Below are 27,315 nucleotides of genomic sequence, written 5' to 3'. Positions count from 1 at the left end.
CTCCTCTTGCCTTCAATCTTTCCGAGCATCAGGGTCTTTTTCAATGATTTAGCTCTTCTCATCAGGTGGCCAAAGTATTGGAGCTTCAGTTCAGTTCTTCCAATGAATATTCAGTTTTAAGTGATGACTATTTCTTTCAATATTAACTTCCTTGGTAAAGATAAATTTTAAATACATAAGATCACTCCTGATAAAAGATTTACTTTCAATCACTTTACCTGTCTTCTCCATCTTAGTTGTAAATATTATGTACTAGGACTTTCCTGGTTAAGAATCCCCCTTTCAAAGCAGGGGATGCAGGTTCAATCCCTGTTCAGGGAACTAAGACCCCACATGCTACAGGGCAACTAAGCCTCTAAGCCACTACTACTGAGCACATATGCTCTGGAACCTGCAGACAGCAACAAAGACTTAGCGCAGCCAAATAAATAAACAAAATATTATGTATGAAGGTTATGAATAAGAATATACTTTTATAGAGGATTTAAATTAAATCCCACCTTTAACATAAATACTATTTTTGTAGTAGAACTAGGTTCAAAAGAGAAAAACTCTATCTTGAGAAAGAGTCATACTCCCTGACTTCACATTATACTACAAAGCTACAATAATGAAAGCAGTATGGTACTGGCACAAAAACAGACACAGAGATCAATGAAACAGGATAGACAGCCCATAAATAAACCTATGCACTTATGGCCAATTAATCTATGATGAAGGAGGTAAAAATATACGACAGAAAAAAGTTTCTTCAATAGGAGGTGCTGGAAAAACTGGACAGCTATATGAAGAAGAATGAAATTAGAACAGTCTCTAACACCATATACAAAAATAAACTCAAAATGGACTAAAGATCCAAATGATACATGCCTCAGTTCAGTTCAGTTCAGTCGCTCAGTCATGTCCGACTCTTTGCGACCCCATGAACTGCACCACGCCAGGCTTCCCTGTCCATCACCAACTCCCGGAGTCCACCCAAACCTATGTCCATTGAGTCAGTGATGCCATCCAGCCATCTCATCCTCTGTCGTCCCCTTCTCCTCCTACCCTCAATCTTTCCCAGCATCAGGATCTTTCCCAATGAGTCAGCTCTTCGCATGAGTTGGCCAAAGTATTGGAGTTTCAGCTTCAGCATCAGTCCTTCCAATGAACACCCAGGACTGATCTCCTTCAGGATGGACTGGCTGGATCTCCTTGCAGTCCAAGGGACTCTCAAGTCTTCTCCAACACCACAGTTCAAAAGCATCAATTCTTCAGCGCTCAGCTTTCTTTATAGTCCAACTCTCACATCCATACATGACCACTGGAAAAACCATAGCCTTGACTAGATGGACCTTTGTTGGCAAAGGAATGTTTCTACTTTTTAATATGCTATCTAGGTTGGTCATAACTTTCCTTCCAAGGAGTAAGCGTCTTTTAATTTCATGGCTGCAATCACCATCTGCAGTGATTATGGAGCCCAGAAAAATAATGTCAGCTACTGTTGCCACTGTTTCCCCATCTATTTGTCATGAAGTAATGGGACCGGATGCCATGATCTTAGTTTTCTGAATGTTGAGCTTTAAGCCTACTTTTTCACTCTCCTCTTTCACTTTCATCAAGAGGCTCTTTAGTTCTTCTTCACTTTCTGCCATAAGGGTGGTGTCATCTGCATATCTGAGGTTATTGATATTTCTCCCAGCAATCTTGATTCCAGCTTGTGCTTCATCCAGACCAGTGTTTCTCATGATGTACTCTGCATAGAAGTTAAATAAGCAGGATGACAACATACAGCCTTGACGTACTCCTTTTCCTATTTGGAACCAGTCTGTTGTTCCATGTCCAGTTCTAACTGTTGCTTCCTGACCTGCATACATGCCTACTATTCATCAAAAATCATCTTTAAAGTATTATGATGGCTATTTCTTCAAATATTAATTATCCTGGTAAAAGTAAATTTTAAATATCCAAGATCAACCCTGATAAAGATTTATGACAGGACACCATAAAATTCCAAGAGGAAAACATAGGCAGAACAGTCTTTGATATAAATTATAACAATATTTTTTTAGATCTGACTCTGAAAGCAAAGGAAATAAAAGCAAAATTAAACAAATGGGACCTAATTAAACTTAAAAGCTTTTTCACAGCAAAGGAAACCACTGACAAAACAAGAAGACAATCTACTGAATGGGAGAAAATATTTTCAAGTAATATGATGAATAAGAGGTTAAGTGTGGTGTTGGAAAGGACTCTTGAGAGTCCCTGGGACTGCAAGGAGATTAAATTAGTCAATCCTAAAGGAAATCAATCCTGAATTTTCATTAGAAGGACTGATGCTGAAGCTGAAGCTCCAATACTTTGGCCACCTGATGCAAAGAACTGATTCATTAGAAAAGACCCCGATGCTGGGAAAGATTGATGGCAGGAGGAGAAGGGGAAAATGGAGGAGATGGCTGGATGGCATCACCAACTAATGGGTGATGTAAGTGACGGAGTTTGAGTAAGCTCTAGGAGATGGTGAAGGACAGGTGACCCTAGAATGCTGCAGTCCATGGGGTCACAAAGAGTCAGACATTACTGAGCAACTGAACCACAAAAAGAGGTTAACATACAAAACATATAAACAACTCATACAACTCAACATTAAAAAAACAAAAAACGCTTCTGCCACTAAAAATGAGCAGAAAACCTGAACACACAGGTTTCCAAGAAGGAAATGCTGATGGCCAAAAAGAACACGAAAAAATACTCAACACCACATTAGTCCTCAGGGAAATGCAAATCAAGACTACAATGAGACATCACCTCACACTTGTCAGAATGGCTATCATCAAAAAGAATACAGGTAACAAATGTTGAGAAGGATATGGATAAAAGAGAACCCTGTACACTGCTGGTGGGAATGTAAATTGGTACAGTCGCTGTGGAAAACATGATGCAGGTTTTTCAAAACACTAAAAAGAGAACCATCATATGAGCCAGCAATTCCATTCCTGGGTATCTATCTGAAAAATAAAAATAACCCACTAATTTGAAAAGATACATGCACCCATATCATAGCACCATTATTTACATTTGCCAAAATATAGAAGCAATGTAAGGGCCCATCGACAGATAAATGGATTTTAAAAATATGTAGAAAATACATACAATGAAATACTACTCAGCCATTAGAAAAGAATGAAATTTTGCCATTTGCTACAACATGGACTTAGACGGTATTATGCTAAGTAATAAAAGTTAGAGAAAGACAAATACACTATTAAACCCTGCCTGACTGAAATCCAAAGGTTGTTTGGTGAGCAGTATAGGCATGTTGTTGTTTAGTCACTAAGTTATGTCCAAATGTGAAGCCAGCCAGGCTCTTCTGTCCAAAGACTTCCCCAGGCAACAATATTGGAGTGGGTTGCCAACTCCTCTTCTTCCCGACCCAAGTATCAAACCCATGTCTCCTGCTTGGCAAGTGGATTCTTTACCACTGATCCACCAGGGAAGCCCAGTACAGGTAAGGGGTGACTTAATGAGCTACATAAACCATAATGAAATATCACTTTGAGAATGGGATCTCAGGTCTTTTTAAAACTGTGAATTAGGGGGAAATCTTCTGACTAAAGTAAAACAATTTAAAACAGAAAATAACTAAGCTTTATTCACTTGCAAAATTGTCAGATTTTTATACCCTGTGGAAATGTGAAATTGTTGCCATTGTTAAGCAACAACTGACTATTTGTGTGTATTCTTTACTCTTACTGCTTTATTTCCCTCAGAAGTCTCCCAAACATCGATCTCCAGGAACTTTGAAACTATGGGAAATTTAAGAAACAGGCCTTTTTTCCTTCTATCTGCTTGGTTCTATCTGATGTTAATTACTAACCTTCAGGTTTTGCTTCATATTTTCAAAAACATCAAATAGTCCATTATGCCCATTTTGTTTCCTTTTAGTAGAAACTCTGCAACTGTTTATGTCCCTCATCCCCAGGAAGAGAGCTAAATAACATGTTCAACTGTCAAGTAAGTACAGAAATAACTGCAGTAACTGTAAGGCTAATAGAAAAATAAAGAAAAGAAAGTTAACAGGGGGGAAAAGTTGGATAACTAGTCAATATTACCCTGAAACTGGCAGAGCCCCATTGCCTGTCTGCTTACATCGCTCACAAATGTCCTATATTAATAAATATACCTCTTGCTTATCAAAAAAATATTCTAAAATTAAGGAAACACAGTTAATTGCTTTTGCCTATTAATACAAGTTCAGGAAGAATTTTAATATAAGACTAAATTAGTAGAAAAACTAAACATTAGTACTTCAATAAGTGCAGAACAGTGTGATGAGTACCAAAGTTAATAATTACCATTCAGCCTACATTAAATACTAAGCCACAGTATCACAGGTCAGGATGGTGACAGAAAAGGCACAACAGGGCTTCCAGAGTTCTGTTACTGTACAGGGTACTGATTACTATGTGTGTTTTCAGTAGGTGAAAACTTCTTGGTGAAAATTCATCATACTTAATGATTTATGCATTTACAATATACCTTAGAAAGTCAAATATGGACAGCATGTAGCTCTTAAAAGGTAATCTGCAATTTGTTTAGACCTGTTTTTCTTTATGAGTCTAAATATGCTTTACCAAAAAACATATTTTTCAAAATTAAAAGTCTGAGAAACGAATAGTAAGGCTGCTTCCTTCCCCACAGAAAAGTACTAAATTTGTAAATAATTATCTTAGTTCAAGATCATTTTTAAACAAAGCATATGAAAATTTCCTGTAGAGAAAATAAGAAAAGAATTTTAACATGTTGGGATATTGTAAGCTAAAAAAGCTTCTTCTGAGAGGTTTTTTTAAAAAAAAAAAACAACTCTGATGGAAAACCTTTCTTTAAATTTACACTCCCTGCACATCCACTAGTTTTTAAATAATAGAAGAGAGCAAAGCAACTAAAGATACATCTCCTGTGAATGTTTAGATATCTACAAATTAAAATAATTACTGTAAACTTCTGCTGCTGGAGTATCAAATTAGAAAAACAGACTCTGCCAGCTATGCCATGTCTTCCAGCAGTTAGCTGTAAAATCTTTACTCCATTTAAATTCTACCTTAATTCTGCCCCCAATTATTCTGTTACTTTACGGAGTTTTCCCTTTACTATAAAAGAAAAATCATTGGTCAAATTCTGTTATTGCTCATAATTTAAGGTCTAGTTCAGAAAAAAAATTTTGATGAGACACTATAGACTGCAATCACACCAACTATTCTAGAGTCCAAGTATAAAAACTAGAAGCCTCCAGTATTATTTGAATGTAACCAAGAATGAGAAAACTTTACCCTGACCAAAAAAAAAAACTACTAAGGACATATGAATGAGCACTTCTCTGTGATAATGGGGAGAAAGAATATCAACAACAACAACAAAAAAAAAATCTCAAAGTGAAATACAGACTATGTACCTATGTGAGCAAAGAAAGACTACATGTGCTTTAAATGAGAATACAAATGAGATATGACCCAAGTCTTCAAACATTGCAATAATAAACTTCTTAAGAACAGGACAAACAGGAAAGTCCTGATCTACAAAGGGCCACAGGACTAGCAATTATTCTTCTAGTCTGTATTTTCTGCATCATAAAGGAGTCCAGGAAGATGGACTCTACCCCTATTCTTTGAATCATTACTTGAGGCAAAATACTTTCCATGTTTACATTTTTCCAATAAATGAAAAATACAGATAATACTAATACATATTTGTAGTGCTTCCTGAAAATTTTAAACAACATAGATCTCTAAAATAAATGTTTGAGGGAAATAGGTTTTTAAAACTAACTCAACTGTACATTCCAAGTCCAAGAAATGGTCCCTGCTATTTAGAAAACAGTATACAACAGAAGGAAGATGTGTAATGATACCAAAATGTAACCTGACAGAACCAGGGAGAAAAATGCAACCTGCCATCTCCCCTGTCCATCTGGACTATTACAACTGCCTAACCAGGATTCTGATTTCTCCTCTCTAATCTTTCTCCACATACAAGCCAAAGTCATCACTGAAAAATAAAAATTAGATCATGAATTGACCTGCCTAAACTCTTTCAATAGCATTTCTCATTTTTCTAGACTAAAATTCAAACTCTTCATCTTCCACCATGGCCTAAAAGGCCCCACATGATTTAGCTCCTGGCTGCCTATCTAACCCCTTGTCATTGATCTCTCTCCCTAGTTACTATACTCTAGGCCACATCAGTTTCCTTTTTGGTTGTAAAATAGCAAACTCTTTCCCACCTTCCAGCCTCTGGACTGTCTGATCTTCTTCCAGCAATTATTCACAAATTTGACTCATTTTAATTCTTCAGAAGTTACCTTGTATGGACGGCTTCATTAACCACCTTAACTCCGTTAAATATAGCCCTGTTGACATTTACCATAATCTCTGTCTTGGGCATTTATGTATTTACTTGGGCATTTACGTATTTACTACTTACTTATGATCTATCTTCTGGACAAGTAAGTGCCATTAGAGGCAGAAATCTAGATGCCTTGTTCATGGTCTCTTAACCTAACCTAATCTTCATAAATACAACAGGTAAAAACTAGATTACAGAATGTAAGGTCTCCTACATATTTTGCTCAATATCTCCTTTCAATACTTTTAAATGGTGCTCAAAGGCCAGAAAATATAGGAAAACCATAAGAATATTCAAAACTCAGCAGGTGAGTCTTTGATCTTGGATAATTTCAGGAGTGTTTCAAACTTGCCTTCTCCTTAAGCCTATGATGTCTTCAAACCTATTTTAACACTTTCCCTATAGAAAAGCACTAGGCTGAGTTGCCTCCCTGGATAGCTAAATGGCCTCCTTGGCAACACTGGGTACATTACAGCATGTAATTTGCTTCACATACAGCCCTTTTATTTTAGCACCAGTTTTATCTTTTCACATGTAATTAGAAAAGAGCTAAATGAAACATTTCCCCAAAAATAATGAAAAGAAAAATCTCTAAAGATGTAATATGACGAATTTTGAATTTAAATTATCAGTGCTTTTCTCTACAGAAATGTCATCATAAAACACTGAAACCAGAAAATCATTTTCTCTTACTACTGTTACCTGCTTACATGAAATTATAGATCAAAAGTTCTTAGGTTTACCGGAAGGGTAGGATGGGGAGGGAGGCAGGAGGGATGTTTAAGTGGGAGGGGACATGAGTAAACCTATGGCTGATTCACGTTCATATTTGGTAGAAACCAACACAATACTGTAAAGCAATTACTCTTCAATTAAAATTTTAAAAATTACTTTTAAAAAGTTCTTAGGTTTCCTATTTGCAAAAAAAAAAAGTTCTTAGGTTTAGTGAAACAGTATTTTTTAGGGGAAATGTTACTCACTGGAAAGATTTAAAATATCATAAAACTTTCTTGCTCAAGAAAACTATAAGGCACTCCAATCAAAGAGATATACTGTGGTTCTATCTGTTTAAAAAAAAAATCAAATGTACAGTATCTCTGATCAATTATTTAGTATTTATCATATAATACATTACCAAATGATTAAAACGGGGCTTCTCTTCCTATATTGGTTTATGACACCCTCTGCTTTCTTTTGCTACTTGCTTTTCATTTTAAGTGCTTCCTCTTACCTGATTTAAATTCTGTCATCAAAGCAAATGTTGCTAGATACCTCAAAAACTCCAACTATCAAGAATAAAAGTAGTAGGAGGAATGTACGTGAGAAATGCAATCCTAAACAGTATCAGTGAGCTCTTCCATATGTCTGTCTCTCTCTTCTGGATTGCTACTTTTATGGTTACCTCCTTAACTATCTATACTCCTCTTACAACCCACAGGGATGGTAAGCCATTAGCCAGATTTCAAGACTCTAGAGCTCAGTACAGCACGTGGGCCAATGGTGAACAAGACAGAATATAACACATCAAATAACCTCAGCCTTCATCACACTTCACCACGAGGGGCTTAGGAGGATGACCGTCAATCGAACATAAAACTCAGTGGCCACAGAAAAGACAAAGGACTACTCAGACAGCTGAACTTTTCCCTCCTCCTCTTTTTTGTACAGTCTAGGCCACCTGACTAGGCCTCTGAGCCTCTGTCCCTGCTCCTTACGGTTGTCTCACACCTATGTTTACCACACATTTGGTTACTGAGAGATGCTACCCTCAATAAAATTCTTTTTATTCAAGTATTACATTATTAATGTCACATTTTTGGGAGGAGGTAAATCTTACACAACAGGTTCCTTTAACAATAATGAAATATTCATAAGCTGCAGAAATTCACTGCTTCTCCAACACAATTCTCAAGATAATTACTGAGGATATGACTCAGTTGAATCTCACAGGACTCTTCTCTCCAAACACCTTAACTAGATGCAATCTTCTAAACAACAGATTCTATAATTAGTGACCTAAATAAGTACAACGGGCTGAGAAGATTTCAGCAATCAGTTCACCTAAGTGACAAGATGATAAACACACACACAGTAATTTTAGTACTCATGACTGTATTAACTTCCTTCTGATAGTCATTCATTTAATTGTTCAGAATTATCTTTTCAAATACAATTCTTTGCTCCCAAACTTTCCAATATCATGGCTACTGTTTAAAAATATCTGAATTCACAAACCTAGAGCTTACACAAAGAATGGTATGCTGCTTTGGAGCCTATACTAATTCAGACAGAGAAAGCAAGACCAAGCTGGGGAAGTTTGGGTGGAGAAAGACAGACAGTTTCCTCTTACTTAAGAGGAAATTAAGTAAATTACTTTTTCTCCCTTCCCTCAGACTCCCCCCAGACCTGTCCCCTCACGTTTTTCTACCACTATTCTTTTCTACATTTGTACCACTCCTATGAAATATGACCACTGGAATGGAAAACTAGAATGACAAAAGTATTACACTTAGTGTAACGTATTTCCACACAATGTATCTGGTACTGCAAAGAACAGGTTCTAACTCAAACTCGTTCAGAATACATTAAATGAATATACATGCTGAGGCATTTTAAGCCATTGATATCAGTCATAAATGTACTTACTCGATGCTCCCTCAACTTTTAAGTTAGAAACCCAAACAACCAGAGTTCTTAGAAACTTTTAAATTAAAGTAATAGGTAAGGTGCTAAATGAGAGCTAAAATGTCTGGGTGCCGATGCTGAGGCATTGTAAGCAACTGATATTAGTCACCTATTTATCAGGACAAGCAAAAAAATCTACTACAAGTTAGCAGAAGTACATTTTATACATTCCAAATAACCTGCCCCTTAATGATACTCTTCACAACCCAAACAAAACACTTTCTCTGGAAATTTCTCTTGGAATTCACTGAATAAAAGACAGTTTGGCTATATAAGAAGCAGTAGAGTGCAGCAGTTAAGAGTATGAGCTGTCCATGTCTATATTCTCCCTATCACTTGTTAACTATATTGCTTTGGGCAAGTTTCTTAATTTTTCTGTGCCTAAAACTGCTTATCTGTAAATGAGGATAATACATATCTACCACGTTATTGAGTTAATAAATGTACAACACAAAGAACAGTTCCAGGTGGATTAAATTATCTAAACATTAAAAAGAAAACAACTACAGATTCACCTACTATAAGATAAAATTTTTGGTAACTGTGGATATATTAAAGGCTTTTCTAAGATAACACAAACCCAGAACTCAAAAAGCAAAAATAAACAGTTCTAATTGCATAAAATCATTTTCTAATATTAATATCACCCTAAAACTAGTAAAAAAAAAGAAATAAATCATCAAAAAAATTAATCTGATGCCTGAACACATAATTCAAGAGAACCGTAATTGTCCAGTAAGCATACAAAAAGAAACTTGGCTTAAGCAGCCTAAATGTCCATCAAGAGAGGAATGGATAAAGAAGGTGTGGTACATATCTACAATGGAATACTGCTCAGCCATAAAAAAGAACAAAATAATGCCATGTTGCAGCAACATGGATGGAGATTGTCACACTGAGTAAAGTCAGACACAGAAATATATGATATTGTTTATATGTGGAGTCTAAAAAAAACAGGGGGTACAAATAAACTTCTTTATAAAACAGATGTAGAGTCATGAGTGCAGAAAAGAAACTTATGTTACCAGGGGATAAGGGGAGGAGATAAATTGGAAGATTGGGACTGATGTATACATACTACTACATACAAAATAGATAACTAATAAGACCCTGCATTATGGCACAGAGAACTCTACTCAATACTCTGTAATGGCCTATACCCTGTAATTTCCTATATGGAAAAAAACACTCTGTAATTTCCAATATGAAAAAAGAATCTTAAAGAAAAAAGACTGGATATATGTATTCACTTTGCTGTTCACTTGAAACTAATACAACATTGTAAATTTACCATACTCCAATAAAAATTTTCAAACAAATATAAAGCTTGGCTTCACTAACAATGAAAACACCGCAAACGAACAAATACAATGCTTTGGCCTTGGCGAAAAAAATTATTTAAAAACTCATATTATAAAATATTTGGAAAATGTATAAGAATGTATATTTGATATGCCATTGGTGGAAATGAAAACTGCTACCATCTTTTGACAGGAAATTTCAAAGTTGGTATCAAAATTTTTAAATGTGCAAGCATTGAACAAATGATTTTACTTCTAGAACTATCCTGTATGATAATCACAAAATCTGTTATACAGTACATAATGATTCTACCTTTGTTTAAAAAATAAAATCTCATTATATCCATATATTTATTTATAGTACATACAAAAAAAGTATGAAATACACCAAACTAGTAATACTGGTTGTATTTAGGGAATGGGACTAGAGAAAAAGTAAAGAGGGAATGGATCTTTTTATTTTCTATACTTTATTACCTATAGAAATGTTTAATGATTTTTTGTTACAACTTTAGAATTCTAAAAAACAAAGATTCTTTTAAAGAAATAAAATCAAAGTTCAGAAGCAAAAACAAGTATTAAAATACAAAGCAAAGTCAATACAAGTATATCTTACTACTTCCTACAGTCACTATCAGTTCAGTTCAGTTAGTCGCTCAGTTGTGTCCGAATCTTTGCGACCCCATGAATCGCAGCACACCAGGGCCCCCTGTCCATCACCAACTCCCAGAGTTCACTCAGACTCACGTCCATCAAGTCAGCGATGCCATCCAGCCATCTCATCCTCTGTCGTCCCCTTCTCCTCCTGCCCCCAATCCCTCCCAGCATCAGAGTCATTTCCAATAAGTCAACTCTTCGCATGAGGTGGCCAAAGTACCAGAGCTTCAGCTTTAGCATCATTCCTTCCAAAGAACACCCAGGGCTGATCTCCTTCAGAATGGACTGGTTGGATCTCCTTGTAGTCCAAGGGACTCTCAAGAGTCTTCTCTAACACGACAGTTCAAAAGCATCAATTCTTCGGTGCTCAGCTTTTTTCACAGTCCAACTCTCACATCCATACATGATACTATTACCCAAATTCCTTTTGTAGACACTTGAAAAGATCACATTTCCTAGAGGTTGGGAGACCATGAGCCTAAATAGTTACCAAAGTAGTAGAAGTAGAAGTGGTGTGAATCTCTTCTAGGCAGAACACTTAAATGCCAAGAAAAACCTTATACTTTACCTCTGGGAACCAGCAACTTTCAAGATGGTGGCCCTCCACCAACCCAGATCCCTGAATGATGAGCAGAATATTCCTGCCAGTCTTCAATGCATAGGTAGCATGAGCAAGAAATAACCACTGCTGTTTTATAATAACCTAAATTATCCTACTGATACAATTCCATAACTAGAATTTAATCTTTTTCAGTTACTGAATTTAACCTATTTTCATTAACAGGATGATGTAAAGTATAAAACTTTTTAGCTGCTTAGTGTACAAATCTAAATTGACTTACTACAAATTTAAGAGTACTGCCTTGCTCCTAATAGGTCTTAGCAAAAAGCAGTAAAACTGAATTTCTCATAAACCTAATGGACAAAATAATAATTCCTAGAGGAACGCTGGATAAGTGGAAAAAGTTGGTGCTAAAGTGAAAATGAAAGTCGCTCAGTCATATCCAACTCTTTAGTAGCCCACCAGACTCCTCTGTCCATGGAATTCTCCAGGAAAGAACACTGGAGTGGGTTGCCATTCCCTTCCCTAGGGGATCTTCCTGACCCAGGAACTGAACCTAGTTCTCCCACACTGCAGGCAGATTCTTTACCATCTGAGACACCAGGAGAGGTAAAGACTAAAGTGAATTCATAGTTTAACATTCTTGATAAAATTTCATCAAGCTAACACACTAGTTTAGCCAAAGAAACAAATAATTAAATATCCCAGAAAATTATCTCCCACCAAAAACTGTTTCAATAAGTAAAATAATAAATTCATATATTGACATCATTTGACTCTTTAATCTTACCTTTCTTGTCACCATAATATGGCCCTTTGTGTGGTAACTGGATATAAAGAGTTACTCTTCACACTAGACTGGCCCCTAGGAGTTCTAATCACTAACAACAGATGGAAACACTGAAAATTTATCCTCAACCAAATATTTTATCATCATTCTTCTGATCTAACTGATTTTCCTTTCCAAAACTTAAAAACTTTGACTCTTCAATGAAAATTTGTATTATCTACCAATACCTAAATGCTATACAACCAAAACCTAAAATATTTGCTGTCATATAATAAAATAAATCATAACTAAGAAACAGTTTAGTCAAGGCAATTATTTCTGAATTATTAAAATGCCAATAAGATTTTCAGATGCTTAAAATATTCCAAGTATTTTATACCTTCAGGCTAACACTGTATCTATTATATTAATGCTGTGCTTTGGAGGTATAAAGGACTTTATTTACTCATCTATGAAATCAGGAAAATAATAGTAGTGATCAGTTTAGTTTGAGACTGATGAGATAACACAGTAAATATGTAAGATATTTAATGGATATAATTAAAGACTTAAGAAATATTCATGTGAAAAAAAAAAAAAAAGACTCACCTGGCAGTCCACTAGTCCTTCCATTTACCCCAAACATCCAATTCCATCTAAAACTATTACAGTCAATGCCTCTATCACAGTTTTATCATGTTCCATAATTCCCTTTTTTTTTTTTTTGGTTGCACCAGGCTTTTGATGCTGCAAGCTGGCTTTTTCTAATTGTAGTGAGCAAGGGCGGCTCTCTAGTTAGCACACAGGCTTTCTCACTGTGGTGGCTTCTCTTGTTGCAGAGCATGTAGGCTCAGTAGTTGTGGCATGCAGGCTTAGTTCCCCGGCATGTAGAATTTTCCCGGAGCAAGGATCGAACCTGTGTCCCCTGCACTGGCAGGCAGATTCTTAACCAGTGTACCACCATGGAAGTCCGAATGTTTCATAATTCTTCCATCAAGTCCACAGTCAACACATTTCAGGTAAGAAAGATAACACAAATTTTGCATTATAGCTTGATAATCCATGCAATGCACCTTCAGTGTTTCTTAATATGGTCAAGGCAAGGTTAATGAATAGTGTCGGACGCCAGGACTCTAGGTACATAAACTTTTATGTATCTCTTTCAGTAATAATAGCCCTTATAGTTTATTCTATGTAATTTGACATATCATATAGACTCTTAAAGTCACATCATACCATAGTAGAAAAATGTACTTTATATCTACCAGTTCCTCACATAGAATTTCTTTAAAAAGAATTTATTGGGATTTCCTTGATGGCCCAGTGGTTAAGACTCCATGCTCCCAATGCAGAAGGCATGGGTATTTTGATCCTAGTATGGGAATTCCACATGCCAAACTGTGTGGCCAAAAATGAAAAATAAAAATAGAATTTATTGAGTAGATTGCATAATATTTCAAAGAAACAGGATATTGGGCCCCTAATTTAAAGATGAAAGGACTGCCTTTTGTATAAATAAAATATACTATACTTTCAATACACCCTGAGAAAATTATTCAACATATATGAAGAGTCAGTGAGAATACATTCAACAAGTTTTAGGAAAAAAGCAGGTTTCAAGGTACAATTTTATGTATTTGTGTTGTGTATACAGGGTACAGTGTCACTAAAATCTATGTATGGAAAAGGGCTTAAAAGTATTAAGATTCTTATATTCAAGTAAACATGATTATGAATTTAAAAACTCTTTCTTATTTATTGTATTTATATGAAATAAGCATGTACATTTTTCATAAACTTATTTTTGAACAACTTCTGTTTTACAGAAAAATTGCAAATATACAGATTTTTCTATATACCACTCACCCAGCCCCCACTATTATTAATATCTTTTATTAATATGGTTTACTTGTTACAACTGAGAAACCAACAATGTTACATTACTATTAACCAAACTCCACATTTTATCAGGATTTCACTAGTTTCCCCTAATGTCCTTCTTTTCCAGGATAGTTAGTAGCACATTATTTACATCAGTCATGTTTCTTTAGGCTCCTCTGGACCTAAAGAAACTTTCTCAAACCTTCTGATAACCTTGGTAGTTTTAAGGAATACTAGTCAGGTATTTTGTAGACTGTAGCATATTTTAAGACTGATATTTTTCTCCTGGTTAGCTAAACTAGGACTGTGGGTTTTATGGAGGAAAACCACAGAAGTAATGTGCCATTCTCTCATCTCACATCAGTATTATCAACATGACTAATCACTGATATTTATCTTGATTAACTGAGGTAGCATTTGCATATTTCTCCACTGTAAAGTTAATTTCCCCCTCTGCACAGTTTTGATAATAAGAAAAATCTAAGTATTTAAATTTTTCCTAACTTGTAATTTCATATTAGTTAATGGGTAATGATCCAAAATTCAAAAAGTGCAGAAGACACAGAAAAGGACTTCCCTGGTGATACAGTGGATAAGAATCCACCTGCCAAGCAGAAGACTTGAGTTCGATTCCTGCTGGGAAGATTCCACATGCAGCTGAGCAACTAAGCCCACGCATCACAACTACTGAAGCCTACTCCAGTTTTAGAGCCCATGCTCTCCAACAGGAGAAGCCACCTCAATGAGAAGCCCACTCACCACCACTAAGAGAAAGCCCATGTACAGCAACAAAGACCCAGCACAGCCATAAATAAATAATGTTTCTAAAAAATAAAAAAGAACGAAGCTGGACAACTTACACTTCCCAATTTTAAAACTTACCACAAATTTACAGTAATCAAAACAGTATGGTACTGGCATAAAGAGAGACATGCAGACCAATGCAAGGTGCTATAACCGGCACATGGCAGAAGGTTTCTCTAATTCTCTTCCATAAGGAGACTAATCCCATTCATGAAGCCACAATGTTCATGACCTGATCACCTCCCAAAGGCCTCACCATTTAGTATTATCACCTTGGGGGTTGATTTTAACATATGAATTTGAAGGAGAACATGCAGTCCATAGCATTTGAAAATCATCTATCTGATAAGGAATGGGAATATATAAAGAACACCTACCACTTGACAACAAAGACAAACATGATTAAAGAATGGGCAAATGCCTAAGAGTACCAACTTAGGCAATCAGTTGATAAAGTATTCCTGGAAATATAATGCATATCATAGTGGACTTAGACAATATCATATTAAAAACTTCAAAGTTGCTGAGAGACTAGGTCCTAATTGTTCCCACCACAAACACACACAAAGATATAGGTGTTAGCTAAATCTACAGTGGAAATCACGCTGCAATATATAAATGTATCAAGTCAACATGTCATTCACCTTAAACTTATAAGCTGTTATAGGTCAACTACATCTCAATAAAATTACAATTTTAGTGAATTCTCTGGGGGTCAAGTGATTAGGATTCAGTCCTTTCACTGCTGTGGCCCAACTTCAATCCTTGGTTGGGGAACTAAGATCCCACAACCCACGCAGCATAGCAAAAAAAAAAAAGGTAATTCTTTAAAAACAGTGGACAAAGAATTTGAATAGATATTCCTCCACAGGAGATATACAAACAGTCAACAGGCACATGAAAAGATGCTCAACATCATTTATCATAAGGGAAATGGAAATCAAAACTACAATGAGACAATACTTCACACACATTAGGATGGTTATAATGAAAAAAAAAAAAAGATTGGCAAGGATGTGGAAAAGGTAGAACGCTTGTACACTGCTGGTAAAATGGTAGAGCCACTGTGAAAAAAAGCTTGGCAGTTCCTCAAAAAACTAAACACAGAATTACCACATGATCTAACAATTATACCCACAGATATCTTACATAGGGCTTCCTCCGTAGCTCAGTTGGTTAAAGAGTCTGCCTGCAATGCAGGAAACCCAAGTTTGATTCCTGGAACACACAGATCCCCTGGAGAAGAAAATGGCAACCCACTCCAGTATTCTTGCATGGAGAATCCCATGGACAGAGGAGCCTGGCGGGCTATAGTCCACGGGGTTGCAAGAGTCAAGACACGACTTGGCGACTACACCACTATATGTATAGATGCACAGGTACTGAAAGCACGGACTAGAACATATACTTGTTCACCAGTATTCACTGCATTCGTTGCCCATCAACAGCCAAAAGGTGAAAACAACTCAAGTTTATCAACAGATGAATGAACACATACAATGAAATGTTTTTCAGCCTTAAAATGCAATGGAATTCTGACACATTCTCCAACAAGTATAAACCCTGAAAACATTATGCTAAGCCAAATGAGCCAGTAACAAAAGGACAAATATTGTATGATTCCACTTACATGAAATATCTAGAGTAAGCAAAAATCGCAGGGACAGAAAATAGATTAGAGGTTACCAGCGGCTGGGAGGAGGAGGGAATTGGGAACTATTGCTTAATGATAACAGAGTTTCTGTTTGGGGTGATGAAAATGTTTGGTGATAGCTGTACACACTTTGAATATAATTAATACCACTAAATTGTACAGCTGAAAATGGTGGAAATGGAAAATCTTGTTATATACGTGTAATATATATATATTTTTTAACCAAAATTTTTATAATTAATAACACAATATACCCAAAGCTGATGCTGGGAATGATTGAAGGCAGAAGAAGAGGGCATCAGAGGATGAGACGACTGGATGGCACCACCAATGCAACGGACATGAACTTGGGCAAACGTCAGGAGATGGTGAGGGACAGAGAGCCCTGGAGGGCTGTAGTCCATGGGGTCACAAAGAGTTGGACACAACTGGGTGACTGAACACCACCACCCAAAAGAACTGAACTGTACACGTCAAATGGGTGAATCATATGGTACAGGAATTATATCCAATAAAGCTGTTAGAAACAACTTATTAACCTAAAAATAAAATGAAGTCAGGTGAAGTGAAAGTCACTCAGTCGTGTCTGACTCTTTGCGACCCCATGGACTGTATAGTCCATGGAATTCTCCAGGCCAGAACACTGGAGTGGGTAGCCTTGCCCTTCTCCAGGGGATCTTCCCAACCCAGGGATCGAACCCAGGTCTCCCGCATTGCAGGTGGATTCTTTACCAACTGAGCTGCTGCTGCTGCTGCTAAGTCGCTTCAGTCATGTCCAACTCTGTGTGACCCCATAGATGGCAGCCCACTGGGCTCCCCCATCCCTGGGATTCTCTAGGCAAGAATACTGAAGTGGGTTGCCATTTCCTTCTCCAATGCATGAAAGTGAAAAGTCAAAGTGAATTCGCTCAGTCATGTCCGACTCTTTGCAACCCCATGGACTGCAGCCTACCAGGCTCCTCCGTCCATGGGATTTTCCAGGCAAAAGTACTGGAGTGGGGTGCTATTGCCTTCTCCAACCAACTGAGCTAATGGCATTAATTAAATATCACTAGTTTAGCATTTATGATAACTGGGTAAAGGCTGAGCCGAAATTGACCTTGGCATAATTATTTTAAAATTAACATGAAAGTCAAGATTGTAGAGAAGTCTAACCTTAATTAAACCTCTACCTATTTAAAGTTTACTCTAAGGTTCTTCCAACTCTAAAATTCTAAGATTTCAACAATTTAAAAAGCACTCTTTGCAGCTTCCCTGGTGGCTCATTGGTTAAAAAAAAAAAAAAAATCCACCTGCCAATGCAGGAGACACAGGTTTGATGCCTGGTCCAGGAAGATCCCACAAGCATCGAAGTAACTAAGCCCATGCACCACAACTACTGTGTCTGTGCTCTAGAACTCAGGAGCAGCAGCAACTGAGCCCAAGAGCTGCAACTACTGAAGCTGGCCTGCCCTAATGCCTGTCCTCCACAACAAGAGAAGCCACCACCATGCGACGCCCACACAACACACCTGCAACTCAACAAATGCGCGCAGCAGCAAAAACCCAGTGCAGCCAAAAAATAAATAAAAAGCACTCTTTAGCTATAGACTTTTTTTTTTGGTGCCACACAGCTTGTAGGATCTTAGTTCCTAAACAAGAGATGGAACCCCTGCCCTTAGCTTTTAAGGCAGAGTCCTAACCACTGGACCACCCGTGAATTCCCTAAAGAGATCTTCTTTACACCACTTTTGTGGTCCTAATTCAACACAGTCAAGATACTAAATGCATCTGCAAAAAAATTTATATTTTCTTCAAAGTAGTACCTACATCAATTTCAGAATATTCCAGTTTCCCCTAACCTAAAAGTACCATATACTCCATAATAACCAAATGTATCAAAATGCTACACACTTACTAGTAACTAAGCATAACACTGGCTTTTCTTTTTTCACAAGCAAAAGTGTTATAAGTATGAGGCCAACCTCCTCACTTTACAAGTGAGAATGAAAGTGAAAGTGTTAGTCCCTCAGTTCTGTAGACTGTGACCCCATGGACTATAGCCCGCCAGACTTCTCTATTTATGGATTTCTCCAGGCAAGAATACTGGAGAGTGTAGCCATTCCCTTCTCCAGGGGATCAACCCGACCTAGGGATTGAACCCAGGTCTCCTGCATTAGAGGCAGATTCTTTTTTTTTTTTTTTTTTTAAGAGGCAGATTCTTTACCATCTGAGCCACCAGGGAAGCCCCCACAAGTGAGGATATTGAGACCAAAAGAGGTGCTGTCCCAAAGTAAACAGCCAGGGACTACCCTGGTGGTCCAGTGGCTAAGACTCCACACACCCAATGCAGGAGGTCCAAGTCTGATCCCTGATCAGGGACCTAGATCCTACATGCAGCAATTAAAGAGTTCGCATGTCGAAATTAAAGATCCTGCACACCGTAAGGAACACTGGAAATCGAGTATACCACAACTAAGACCCGGCGCAGCCAAATAAATAAAACAAAGTGAACAGTCAACAATACCACTAAGAAGGAATTTAAGTCTTTCTAGTTTCCAATTCTGGTTGCCTATTTAATTTAGAAATCATCTCTTTTCAAGGATAATTAAAGCCTGAGAGAGGAGGAGCAATAAGAGAAAATCAACAAGAAACAGAAGTAGCAATAAAAGAAAAGTATACTCAAGACAATCTAAGGGAAATTTAAAACACACACACACACACACAACCATTTAGAAGGGGAAGTGAAGGTGGAGAAGATATAGAATAGAGGAAAAGGAAAGTCACTAGTCAAAAGAGGAGAGTTGTAAGCAAAGAGTGATCAAACTACCAAATCCGGTAGAAAAGTATAAGAGAACAGACTGAAAAGTGACTGGATTTGGCAATTAGGAAGTCACTGCTCACCTAACATACAGTGTGGGGTTAGGAGGGTAAGCAAAGAGTTAAGGATAGGGAAATCAAGAAGTGTTCACTGCTCTTTCTTTAAGAAGATTAACAGAGAAGATAGATATAAAAGGAGAGTTCTCTGGCGGTCCAGCTGTTAGGATTCCAAGTTTTCAGTGGTTGGGAAGCTAAGATTTTGCAGAGGGCAAACTCACCAAAAAAATTTTTAAAGTCTGGATCAGCTAGAAGACACACAAGAACACAGTCTCTTCTCCTATATTGAAGAATATCTACAGGAATTTCTCATCCTGAAAGATAGGCGGAGAGAGAAAATAATACAAGGCTAAAGGGTTTACAAGATAGCAAAATACCTACCCATGCTTACAACAGCATGGGACTGAATTCCCTTTCATAAAGTGGCATAGGTTATGGCATGAGACAGTTGGAGAAGGGAAGCAGCGTTTCTTATTTTTCTTTGAATCCACTAACATTTAGAAAAGAACTATGCACAAAGGAAGCACTAATAAATATTTGTTAGCTGGACATTTTAGTTCTCCTTCCGAAAGTCCTATTATCTGTCCTATTAATGTCCCCATACCTTTCTAGCTGCTCCCATGAGTGCATATTGGAATAGAAACTGGGTCTAACACAAAACACTTCCAGTCAAACAATTACTGTATTGCAATTAAGAGCAAGCAATAACTGTTGTGTTCTAGTATTCCTGATGAGGTAATGTATTCCAAAATGTTCATATCATTTATTTACAGGCTTATTTCTAACCTTACATAGACTACATATATATGTATTGTTGTAATCTTAGCTGTCATATCCATCTCACAGACCGAACAAAAGTTTAAAAAAAACAAAGTCAAGTTAAGTCTACTGCACTCAAATGTCTACCAAAGTCACCGTTTAGAAAGCAATTAAAAACCTATTTAGATTACTTAACTAGGAGGAGGAAATACTTTGATAATATGAGTCTCTTTGGCATGTGTAAGTGCTATGCAAGACGGTCAAACCGCATGCATTTCTAGATACTGTATTTATTTTCTTCATATTCACCTATACTTATTTTCTTCTAGAAGGTATCAATCAAATATTTCTTCTTTAGTAGACAGAAATTTAATATATGCAATTTATCCATCTGGAGGTCTCCATGTATTACTAGTTTGTAACTGAAACCAAAACAATGTTATATTAATATATTCTAGTTTAGCTTAGCACTAATTTTATTTTCTAAACTTCATCAACAGTTCTCACCTAAATTTACTAGGAAAAAAAACTTCTTTCTTCCTTTTTGGCAGAAGAAAAAGGAAAATGGCCCAAATAAAAGTACAAACTAAACAAACACAATACGAGGTAAGACACTTAATTAAATAACATATCCTTAAGACTAAGAATAATCAATAAAGAAAAGTGTGCAAATTTTAAGAAAAAGGTTTTGGGTAGTTACTGAGAGCATAAAAATAAGAAAATTTGGTTATCAGTACTGATTAGAAGGTCCAGAATAGGTTACAACTGGCACAAAAAGTAAGAAAATAAATAAAGTAAAATCTAAGAAAAAAATCTTAGATCCAGTAATTCTCAAACTTTTAAGGTACATAAACTTTACTTAGGGGAAATTTGTTTAAAATGCAGATTCTTAAAACTCAATGCCACTCAATATTAAGTGGGTCTGGGTTGGTGTCCAGGAATCTACATTTCAAATATAATCTTGTCCAATTCCATAATACTGCAACTATGTTAAATAGTCTATTTATCCAGAATCACACAGAATGCAAGTCTCCTTAACTCAATACAGTACTCTTCCTAGTATACCATTCAAACTATTTTGTATTTAAAAGGTCTGAGACAAAGAAAGAATAAGTTACTAATACATAATCTGCTGTATTGAGCAATTTTAGAATTTTTTTATTATTAATTCATTTAGTAACTCTTAAATTCTTGTATGTGCCTAGCAATATGCTATATTACAAAACAACTTAAGATATGAACCCTGTCTTCTAGAGGTAATTATCAATTAGGAGGACAGGTGAAGTGAAGTGAAGTCAAAACTGCTCAGTCATGTTGGACTCCGCAATCCCATGGACTATATAATTCTCCAGGACAGAATACTGGGGTGGGTAACCCTTCCCTTATCCAGGGATCTTTCCAACCCAGGGATTGAACCCAGGTCTCCTGCAGTGCAGGCGGATTCTTTACCAGCTGAGTCACAAGGGAAGCCCTAAGAGGCAAATACACAAAACTAATCGTCAAAAGCAAGGCAATACATGAGTAAGCACCAAAGTAAGTGGTACGGCCACTACCCTAAAGCAATCCACAGACTTAATGAGATCCCTGTCAAATTACCCATGATATTTTTCACAGAACTAAAAAGAATAATCCTAAAATTTGCTAAGGAATGATAAAAGACCCAGAATTGCCAAAGTAATCCTGAAGAAAAAGAAAAAAAATGGAGGCATAACCCTCCAAGACTTCAAACAATACTACAAAGCTAGAGTAATTAAAACAGCATGGTACTGGCACAAAAACAGACATATAGATCAATGGAACAGAAGCAGAGCGCAGAAATAAACCCACATACCTACAGTCATTAACCTCTGAGAAAGGAGGCAAGAATATACAGCAGAGAAAGAGAGTCTCTTCAGCAAGTGGTACTAGGAAAGCTAGACAACTGAAAGTAAACCAATGTAGTTAGAACACTCCCTCACACTACACAAAAATAACCTCAAAATGGCTTAAAGACATAAATGTAAGACATGACACCATAAAATTCCTAGAAGAGAACATGCACAAAACATCCTCTGACATAAATCCTAACAATGCTTTCTTAGGTCAGTCTCCCAAGGCAACAGAAATAAAAACAAAAATAGGGACTTCCCTGGTAAACTAGTGGTTAAGACTCTGCACTTCTACTCTAGGGCATGTGGGTTCAATCCCTGGTTGGGTTCAATCCCCAGTCAGGGAATTAAGATCCCCCATGTTGTGGCCAAAAAAAAAAATAAGCAAATAAAAGCAAAAATGGGATGTAATCAAACTTAGAAGCTTTTGTACAGCAAAGAAAACCATAAACAAAATAAAAAGACAAACTAAGAACTGGAAGAAAATACCTGCAAATAATATGACCAATAAGGACTTGATTTTCAAAATATATAAACAGTTCATGTAACTCAATAGCAACAACAACAACAAAAAAAACAAATCAAAAAATGGGCAGAAGACCTAAACAAACATACAGATGGCCAATAGGCACATGAAAAATGCTCAACTTTACTAATGACTAGAGAAATGCAAATCAAAAGCTACAATGAGGTATCATCTCACACCAGTCAAAATGGCCATCACTAAAAAGAACATAAAAAATAAATGCTAGAAAGCGTGTGGAGAAAAGGGAATTCTCCTATACTGCTGGTGGGAATATAAACTGGTGCAGCCACTAATGAAAGCAATATAGGGGTTCCTTAAAAAACCAGAGTTGCCATATGATCCAGCAATTCCACTCCTGGGCATATATCCAGAGAAAACGATAATCTGAAAAGATACAAGCACCCCAATGATCACAGCACTATTTACAATGGCCAAGATATAGAAGTAACCTAAATGTCCAACATCAAACTAATAGATAAAGAAGATGTGATATATATACAAATAGAATACTACTCGGTAACAGAAAAGAATGAAATAATGCCATTTGCAGCAATATGGATGGACCTAAAGATTATCATACTAAATGAAGTTTAAGTCAGAAAGAGAAAGACAAATACCATATGATATCACTTGTATGTGGACCCTAAAATAGAATACAAATGAATTTATTTACAAAACAGAAACAGATTCATAGACTTAGAGAACCAAAGAGAAAGGTAGTGAGGGAGAGATAAATTAGGAGTTTGGGATTAGCAGATACAAACTACTATATATAAGATATATAAGCAACAAGGTCCAACTGTATAGGACAGGGAACTATATTCAATATTCTATAATAAGGCATAATGGGAAAGAATATGAAATATGTACAACTGAATCCTTTTCTGTACATCAGAAATCAACATAACACTGTAAGTCAATGACAATTTTTTTAAGTGATATGGCCAGTTATAAAATTAACTAATTTACACTGACTTCATTCTGTACCTTTTATAATTAAAACTTACCCACCAGAGAACAATAATTAATTTTTTCTCTTTCACGGTTAAGAAAGATGGCCTTTAATGTAGTAAAGCTGGAATAAACATCTCTCTCCCCACATTTTACACACACACACACCTACACCCACTCCAACAATACCACCATCACCACAATCCATATGCCATGATAGCTTTTGTAGACAACGTGTGTGTTGCTGAAGAGATCTATGTAAAACTGAAACCTAGTCAAGTGAACTATTTCAAATGCAGGAAGAATCAGCTGACACCGCTGAGGCAGAATCAGCTAACATGGGTGCCAACTGAGCCATGGACACAACTGAGCCAGACAAGGAGAGAGGATTAAGAAAGGATGTAGGTCTCCTGAACTCCTTTGGGTCCTGGAGAACTTTCCAGGTTTGGATCCCCAAAATGAGACCATTCGAAATACCATGAACTCCCCGGCCTCCAAGGCCAACAAAGATGGTAGGAAGAGACAAGAAGGATGAAAACAAGAACAAAGACTGGAGGAAAAAAGAGTAGCTGAGTCTGCTCCCTCATATGGTGGAGAAGGACACAGGGTTAGATTTGTTATTTGTAACCATTACAACCTAAATAAACAGCTTGGCGACTTAAAAAAAAAATTTTAACAGAAGCTGACTCTTAAATAAGTATTGCATTATATCGCATCTTTTTATTAAAATTAAGACTTCATTTACAAACCAAACAAGCATGTACTTTCTATAAATTCTAATTTCTGCATATCAACTGTTCTTAGAATTAAGGATCCAAGAACTAGCTAGAATAAGTGGGAAAGAGGAACCCAAAAGAAATAGGATTTATCCATAACCCCACAGAGGGATGTGATGTCAATCTTCCAGTGTTATTTTCCTGTTCAGCTGCACCATGTGCACCTGTCTAGTTACATCATTCCATCTGTACATCCCAAGCTCACACAGGCCCTCTCTAGCTACCTTACACTTAATGAAACTGCACTAACCACTCCAATATTAGGCAAAGTTTTACACATTTAGAACCATGACATCTGCATAACAAGTGCTGTACTAAGATCCTGTCAAGAGTCCAGGCTTCTTTTCAAAAGTTAATCTGAAGACACTAACTCTATCTCATGTACCCAACTAGACTGAGAAGCTGTTGCCTACATTAACATGGTAGGTAACATGGTAGGTGCAGGTTGTAATTTTAGCTCCTCAATTTACTGTGTGGTGAGTTATTATTTAAATTCTCTGTACTTCACTCCAGGCTTCCCAAGTGGCTCAGATGGTAAAGAATCTGCCTGCAACGCAGGAGACCCGGGTTCAATCCCTAGGTGGGGAAGATCCCCTGGAGAAGGACATGGCAACCCACTCCAGTTTTCTTTCCTGGAGAATTCCATGGACAGAGGAGCCCGGTGGGCTAAAGTCCATGGGGATGCACAGAGTACTTCCCTCTCTATAAAAGGAGCATTACTGAACCTGGAGTTAAGAACTGTCAAGAGGATCAAATGAGAAAATACATGCAAGGCTACTAGAACAGTTCCTGGCACATAGCTAGCACTCAGTAAATACTGTTGTTACTATTATTGTTACAGATCTGAAATCCAACTTCACAAATTTTAGCATCTGGTAATTAGTAATACTGAAGAAAAAAAGATGACTATTATCACTTTTAAAGTGATTAATCTATCCCTGTTAAGGACCATTATTCTAATATTCCATTTACCAAACAGAAATCACATTTTTTTAAGTCAATTGATCTTTCCCTTACTTTTATCAGTTCTAATCACAAAATAATAATTCTGTCAACTACAAATTAGAATCTGTGTTGTAGAAAAGTCAAGAATAACCAACACTGAAAAGTGTATGCTCTGAGATTTCTGCTCTTAGAATGACTGCTTAAACGTAAAGCCTTTTACTGTCTTCATATTTTACAGGGACCAACCACATGGCTTATTACTAGAGAATTTAAAGAGGTAACACAATATAAAGTAATCTACAGAAAAATTATTCACTTTTCCCCAAAAGGCATTGTGATGATTAGTAATATTAAAATATCAGTGCTAAAATACATTCAGAAGTTCATATTATTTTAACACAACTATCATAAACATAACAGACATCAATCAACAATATCAAAAGCACAAAAGTTCAAAATTTTTTTCAGTGTTTTCCAAATGGAAACATGAAACCTCCATATCTAACACAAGACATGAGAAATTTACTGAATATGAAAATATGCAGTTTTCAAATGGAACTATGCAATCTCCGAATCTAACACAGTATTGAGAAATGTACTGAATGTGAAAATTATACTTATTAAGAAAAAAATAACTGGAAAGGTGTTATGTTGTCCTCTATTCATTTCTAAATGTATAATCTATCTGGCCATCCTAAACCCAATTTAAGAATTATATGCATAATTCACTCCCTAAAATTTCTAAAAGCAAATCACCAAAAGACTGCTGGAAAAGTAATTGCAAACAAAACGAGGTTTTTTCCTAAAGGTGTCTGAGAACTAAGAACAAAATATCCTAAAGAAAGGATTTCCCTTTAAGCTTCAGTAAAATGTCAAAAGACTTTCAGGACTCAAATCTCCTAGAAGTCTTGATGTGAGGTCAAAGTTGCCTCAATGACAGGAAAGCCAACAGAAAGCCAGATGACTAAATGAAAACTTACCGAAAATACTTCTAAGCCCAAAAGTAATTCCAAAAGTATACAAAATATATGTCCAGATTGAAAAGATGAAAATTACTAATATACTTCAAAACAAAATAATGGTAATAACGATTAACAGTAGTATACAATGTATTAAGAATCTCTCAGTTCTACCTTCCACAACATTTTTTGGAATAATCAAAGTACCAGGGATTCTCAAAGAGTGATCTACATCTAAAAATAAGCTTCAAGTGTGTGTTCTACAGTGGATGTTCTTTCTACTTACAGCCAAATCTGCTTCTTTATATTAAAAAAAAAACTCTACAGGTCTGTTCCCAAAGATCTCCTAATAGGCACTGTTCACTGGTGATTAAAATATTATTTTTAATCCCTGCATTACCTCACAGCTAAAAATGTCAAGATACCACACCCTACGTGTCTTTCTCCCCCCCCCCCCCAGCCCCGGTGGGGGGAGTGGGGGGTGGGGAATACGAGGTGTGGGGATTTAACGTGAAAGGTTAGCTCTCCGGGAGGACGGGGAAAGGCGCGCAGGTCCGGGGCGATCAGGGGACGCGCGGCGAAGGGCGAGCGCAGGCCTCGGCCTCTGCGGGCTCCCACCCCGCCAGCCGCAGGGAAATGGCCCGGACGCGCCACCCGGGGCGACTCACCGGCCGCAGCGCTGACCAGTAGGACGGTCCACAGCAGCGAGGGCACCCGCCGGGGCCGCCGCGGCGACGAAGTCATCCCTAGGTCAGCCGAGGAGAGCAGGGAAAAAGAAAGACGGAAAGTGAATACGGGCGGAGAAACGCGGCCGGGAGGCTAGTCCTCGCTCTCGTCGGACTTCTCCGGCCCGTATTACAATGCAGTTTGAAAGGACAAATGGCAGATGAGAGGACCGAGCGGCAGAGTTTTCATTCCGCTGCACAAATTCCCTTCATTTCTCTCCCTCGCGGCTGGGGGTGTTCATTCGCCCAGGACTGG

General features: G+C 37.0%; 1 protein-coding gene across 1 annotated transcript in view; it reads right to left on the bottom strand.

The window, feature by feature from the left end:
- The window catches only part of BMPR2 (bone morphogenetic protein receptor type 2), a 143,198-nt gene extending 116,120 nt beyond the window's left edge, over positions 1-27,078 (bottom strand). The window contains exon 1 of the mRNA XM_068968261.1: positions 27,003-27,078. Within this exon, the coding sequence (XP_068824362.1) occupies positions 27,003-27,078 (76 nt within the window). The remainder of the gene's footprint in view (positions 1-27,002) is intronic.
- Between the last annotated feature and the right edge of the window lie 237 nt (positions 27,079-27,315).

This window comes from Capricornis sumatraensis, chromosome 3 (assembly GCF_032405125.1).
Source record: "Capricornis sumatraensis isolate serow.1 chromosome 3, serow.2, whole genome shotgun sequence".
NCBI classification, from domain to species: Eukaryota; Metazoa; Chordata; class Mammalia; order Artiodactyla; family Bovidae; genus Capricornis; species Capricornis sumatraensis.
This window is presented reverse-complemented; position numbering and strand designations above follow the sequence as displayed.